General features: G+C 36.7%; 1 protein-coding gene across 1 annotated transcript; it reads left to right on the top strand.

The window, feature by feature from the left end:
* The first annotated feature begins 724 nt into the window (after positions 1–724).
* LOC136277147 (uncharacterized) lies at positions 725–1,318 on the top strand. Its single transcript, XM_066158832.1, has one exon. It carries the CDS (start codon positions 725–727, stop codon positions 1,316–1,318), a length of 594 nt encoding a protein of 197 aa, XP_066014929.1.
* Positions 1,319–6,288: the final 4,970 nt, after the last annotated feature.

Below are 6,288 nucleotides of genomic sequence, written 5' to 3'. Positions count from 1 at the left end.
CATGGTTCTCCCAGCAGACAAAGGGCACCCTAGCATAGTCATGGATACCGACACCTACCAAGCTAAGGTGTCTACACTTATTGAGAACAGACCGTACCAGCTCCTCAAAAAAAGATTTGACAGACTGTCTGACCCACAAGTTGTCTGAAAAGCTACTTACCTTGAAGCAAAGCAGGTTTCTATCAGAGGCCATTTACAAAAAGATCAGACCCTACCACAAACAGCCGCCTAGAATCAGCGTTTTACTGAAGATCCATAAGACCGATGTACCGCTAAGACCTATTGTGTCCTGCATAAACACCTTTGCATATGATTTATCTGCATACTTAGCTAACATCTTGTCTCCTTTAACAGGAAAGTCAGAGTTTGTATCCTCCGTCAGCAATAAGACGATCCTAGAAAACGAGATCATGGTATCTTTCAACGTAGAATTACTGTTTACCAACATTCCTCTCAACGCCGCTGTACAAGCCGCACTGCAGAAATTCGAGAACGACCCAAGCCTTGCAGACCACACCACACTAATGCCTGCACAAATTGCTGACCTTTTGACTTTCATACTGAGATCCACATACTTCCAGTATAACAGATCGATTTACGAGCAAAAGACCGTGCCACCACGGGGAATCCGGTTTTCACTGTTATTGCTAACCTCTACATGGAGAGTTTCAGAGAACAGGCGATAACTACATCATCCTACAAGCCTAGGATCTGGAAATGCTACATGGACGATACCTTCCTGGATTGCAAAAATGTAGATGACTTCTTACAGCATCTAAACAACCAGCAGCCTTCCACCCACTTCACCCTGGAGACAGAGAAAGACAACAAACTGACCTTCTTAGACACCACAGTTTTAAGAGAACCTGAAGGCCACCTCACCACCCACGTATACAGGAAGCCCACACACACCAATCAACACTTAGTGTATGATTCACCCCACCCTCAATCAGTAAAGCGCAGTATTGTCAAGTGCCTTTACAAGCACACCAACCATCTCGTAACAAAACCTTCTGTCATCTCCGAGGAGAAAAAACATCTCTCATCTGTTCTGATTTCTAATGGTTATCCTTTTTCTTTCTTGCAGAAACTTACCAAGACCAGAAAACCCAACAACAGTGCCAAACCCGTCAACAAGTTCAAAGCTACTGTGGTTTTACCTTATGTCAAAGGTCTCTCCGAACAGCTTCGCTGCTGCCTACAAGGCGCACGCACTGATCTCAAGTCAGAGACTATGCCAAGATCTCAGTTAGTACAACCAAAAGACACTGTCGACCCAGCTAAACAAGATGGCGTAGTTTACAGGATTCCCATTTAATTAGTTTGAGGATCAGTTTCACTTTTCTGCAGGTAAATCCACCTCTGAAGAAGAGTCCACGTTAAGATGTTACATTTACAGTAATGAAATTACCAACAACATCAAGATAGATGCAGTAGCAATACCAAATGAAGTCAAGCTCACAATTTTCCAAGCAAACAGAGAAATTTTATCCAGTATGACATTGAGTTCGAAATATTGTCAGTACAGTAATAAATTTACCAACACCATCAAGATAGATATTAACTTGTTATTGCTATTCTCAATACAATGATTGTTTACATCATATCATTAATTTTCTTCGAAATTTTTGTGCTATTAGTTTAAATTGGTACAACAGATAAATATGTACAAATCTGGTGCATTTTCATCACAATAATACAATGTCAAAACCAAACAGAGAAATTGTAATCCAATATGATGACACTGTGTATGAAGACAGTGTCAGTAGAGTGATGAAATTAGCTTCGTCATGAACTTTGATTTCTAGTCAAAAACTGGTTATTTGATACAGTAGTTTCCTTTAGCGATTTTTCTAATGTTACTTCTAATTCATACACTATGTATGCCTACGTCTGAATCTGTCATTACCATTTGCCAATGCACTTTGAGCCAGCATAGAGAATATAAGCCAAGTTTTCTGTCCTCTGGTAAACCAACCTATGTTTGTCAACTCTACTATGCCAACACGCAAGACAGCTGTTTCCTGTAGTCTGTTGGATGTTGTTAATGCAAACTTCACTACCCAGCACCAACCAGCCTGTCGCAAGGGACAATGCTGAAACCATCTAAGAGACCCTTGGAAAAATCCTTAAGCGGATAGACACCCTAATTGCCATTCTTTGCGGCACCAGGAGACTCATTCGCCAGATCCAGTTCAGTTGCCAGTTACTTCCCAAGTTATTGGAAACACACCCCTTACTGGAATTGCGGCATGTTTATCTTCTCCAGCAGAGAAGGATCACACAATTGATCTAACACTGAACATAGTACAGCCCTTCCAGCCCTTCCTATGTACAAACTTAAGATTTCCTGTAGCTGTAAATAAAACTATTGGAAATCTGACAGAAATAAATATAACAGTGCTTGAACAATACTAGAGAAAGATCACACACAAGCTTAAGTCAGTAGATGTGATTTCCTTACTATTATAGATTCAATTATATATAAGGATTCACACTATTCTTGGTTTTCAATGCTCTTGAGTTTATGGGGGTGTACATTCAATGATGACCATTATGAAAAGAACTTCCTCAAAACTCCTCTCATGATTGATTTTGGTCTCTTTTACAAAACATGGGTTAGGGCTCATGCAACAGTATTCACAGTCTGTTTTACATTTAAAATGTAAAAATATTACCTTTATGTTAGGTTCTGTAAGATCTCTGTAGTAGCAAAAGGCATTTCCTAAAGATGCAATCTGTGTTTGTTGTTTTGGTTGTTACAATGATATAACAGATACCAAAAAATTTTAACTGTGAGTCTAAAAGTCGTCATTTTTATCATTTTTGTGTTGTTGGAGGAAAGACAGTGTTTCCAGTCCCTTGTTTATGGAACACCTTTTGTCTACCACAGTGCCACTGAAAGTCAGTACTTTTGCAGAAGATCTGATATGGCCACTCTCCCAAGACTAAGAGTGTTATTTCCTTAGGTGAATGACATTCTTTGTGATATTTTTTTCTCATTAAAGGTGTTAGACTATAGCATTTCCACTCCCACACTATTGCCAGTAAAAGTACAGTTAAGTCACAAAAGGTACTCTAATTATTACTTAGTAATTAAAACCAGTTGCTCTATTGCTCCACTTACTAATGGTTCCTCCACCTCTTTAAATGACAATCTTTCAAACACTAATTGCTCACATTGATTTCCCTAAAAGTCTATGGTTGTTGTTGAATTGAAACACCCATTGTAAATAAAACATTAAAGCTCATCCAGTGAATCTCATTTTTACTTCATGAGCTCTTGGAAGATCTCACAGTGCTCGATACTAGCTAACACTTGATTAAGAAATCAAGAAATTCTTTTCGAGGGTATATTTATCAATATACCCAGTTTTAGATCTTTCAAGTACTGCTTCTAAGCTTCCTCTGACCAATACACAGACACCATCATATAGAAAGGTAATGGATAAATGTAATGCAAATTTGCATTTCAACCTACTTTACCAGTAAAGAGCAACCCATATCTTCTTTTGCATCTTTTAAAGTGAACCTGGCATAACATATCAAACACCATTGATAAAATATCTCTTTGATGCAGCTCCACAGTGACAAACACAAACAATTATACTTTTATTTACTTTAAACTCTGTCACAGTTTACAAAAGCATCTGTAGTACTTTTATTACAAAAATCATTATCCTCTATTCAGTATTTATTCATTTGATTACTTTTTTTTCATGGTATAATTTGTAACCATTTAAAATACTACAGAAAGTCCACATTAGCTTATGCTACATCAAGCTATGCGTGGTCATGATACATAGGTGAGTTAGATCTTGTTTGTTATCATGTATAATGCAACCCTATTTAAACTTTTATGAGTTTTTCTGCATGCCTATATGCTTAATGTTTTTCCTTACTTTCAAAATTACAATTTAGACTTAATGAAGACGCTGGGTTAGATAACTAAGCACAATCAACTTGCTGTGCATTTAGAAACCTGTTAACCTCTGAACAGGATGTGCTGTTAGCACTGTACTTCCACAAATACATACATCTCAAACATACAAGCTTTGACAAAAAATAATCTGCAACATTAGTTTAACATGACTTCCCATGTTGAGCTGGAAATTGCAAACATATAGATACCTCATCGAAAAAAAAAAAGAAAAAAAAACATGGATTACAAAAATACAGGTATTCAATTTTGTAATGTTTCTATACGAGACTCTTTTTTGTGTCTTTTCTTAAATATTCTTCTTCAATCACAATGAACATGGCAGTGAAAATTTAAAGCCATTATCTTTATTTGAGGATCAATTTCACTTTTCTGCCAGTCAATCCACCTCTGAGGAAGAGTCCACTTTGATATGTTACATTCATAATGTCTCTCCCTTAAAAATGTGCTTTCTTCAACACTCTAAAGACAGTTACCATCAGCACAGAACCATGAGCTGCATTTGAAAGAACACTGGCTGACTGGTATCATGGCTTCAAGGATATTAACAGTCCAGCATAAAGTCAAGGCCATAGAGCTACCCACCAACAAAATTTGATGTGTTTCCTGTAGTGTAACAAAACTGCCTTATAATGTGGAATCTCTGCATATTGGTTGTTACTGAAACAAAAAGCTTTGTTTCACTTTGCCACACCAACAGCTTCCATGCATTCTTCCTGTATTGGATCCAACTTTTAAGATAAATGCTGCAACAATACAAACACTATCTAGCTCACAATTTTCAAAGCAAACAGAGAAATTGTATCCAATATGATGATATTGAGTATAAAATATTGTCAGTACAGTAATGACATTACCAACATCATCAAGGTAGATACAGCAATAATACCAATTGATTACAAGTTCATGATTTCCAGAGCAAACAGATTATTCCAGTGTGCATGAACAATGGAAGGTATGCCCGAAACTATCTTTATCATCATTGTCAGCTTAGACACAACCCTCTCAACTGCATAGATATCTCTTCATCCTCAAGATGTTCTGAGAAATCCACTTCAAGGCAACCTCCGCTTAGCCTTTGGGTCCTGTCTTGGTCCCTTGTTATATATCATCTACGCTTCAAAGTTATTTAACATCACTGAACGTCACCTTCCAAATTATCACTGTTATGCAGATGATTCACAAATATATTTGTCCTCAAGCCCGATGACTTGTCAAGTCAACAAGATGCTATAACTACCATGCAAACTTCCATTAACAACATTCGCTCATGGATGGAACATGACAAACTACTTCTCAATAATGAAAAGACAGAATTTCTTGTAACTGGCACCTGGCAATAGTTATCTAAGGTTAATATTTCTTTGATCACCATGGGAAACTCTGATATAATGAAATAGTCAGTTGTTAGGAACCTTGGCTCGAACATTGATGACAAGCTGTCAATGAACTCCCACATCAATAAAGTTTGTAATCCATCTCTTTACTATCTCCACAATATTAGGCGGATAAGAAAACACCTATCACATGACTCCTCAGACACTAATTCATGCATTTGTCTCCAGCCACTTAGATTACTGTAACAGTTTACTCTATGGATTGCCACTGGTACAAATAAATAAGATGCAAAGAGTTAAAACACAGCTACAAGACTTGTTCTTAAGCAACCTAAGTTTTGCCATATAACGCCAGTCTTATCTCAGCTTCACTGGCTTCCCATCAAGTATCACATTGAGTTTAAGATTTTACTTGTGACTTTTAAAGCTATTCACAGCATGGCCCCAGATTATAATTGCAAATTAATCAGGCAAAAGAAATCAACGGACTATTCCCTCAGATCCAGCAAAAAAGTTATGCTTGAGGTTCCAAGAGGCAAGATACTCCCAATACTTGGTGGTAGAGCATTCTGTTATGCAGCCCCAGAGCTCTGGAACAATCTACCCAGCAAGATATCCAGCTCTGTAAAATTTTGAACACCATGTGAAAACATATCTTATTAAACAAGCTTTTAATTTGTAGTAGAGTTTATATTTCGTTTATTTTATTATTTATCATTAATTATCATTTTATTTCATTTTTTATATCTCTATCTGCTTGTAAATTTTATTCATTTTTAGTCTTTTTAACTTATTGTAAGGCGCATTTGACCATGTGCCATAGAAAGTTGCACCATATAAGTTTTAATTAAGTGTAATTGTAGATTGTAGAGATGGAATTACCTTCATAATGAACTTTGATTTCTTATCAAAAGTTGGTTATTAATGAGAAAAGGACCAGGGTATTTAATACAGCAGTTACTTTAGCTACTTATTCTGATATCACTTCTAATTTATGCACTATCACCTTCA

Source organism: Pocillopora verrucosa, chromosome 12 (genome assembly GCF_036669915.1).
Source record: "Pocillopora verrucosa isolate sample1 chromosome 12, ASM3666991v2, whole genome shotgun sequence".
NCBI classification, from domain to species: domain Eukaryota; kingdom Metazoa; phylum Cnidaria; class Anthozoa; order Scleractinia; family Pocilloporidae; genus Pocillopora; species Pocillopora verrucosa.
Note: the sequence above shows the minus strand (reverse complement) of the source record. Positions and strands in the feature narration are given on the sequence as shown.

Excerpts from the sequence above, each read along its gene's own strand:
- LOC136277147 (XM_066158832.1), top strand. The coding sequence starts at position 725 with ATGGACGATACCTTCCTGGATTGCAAAAATGTAGATGACTTCTTACAG.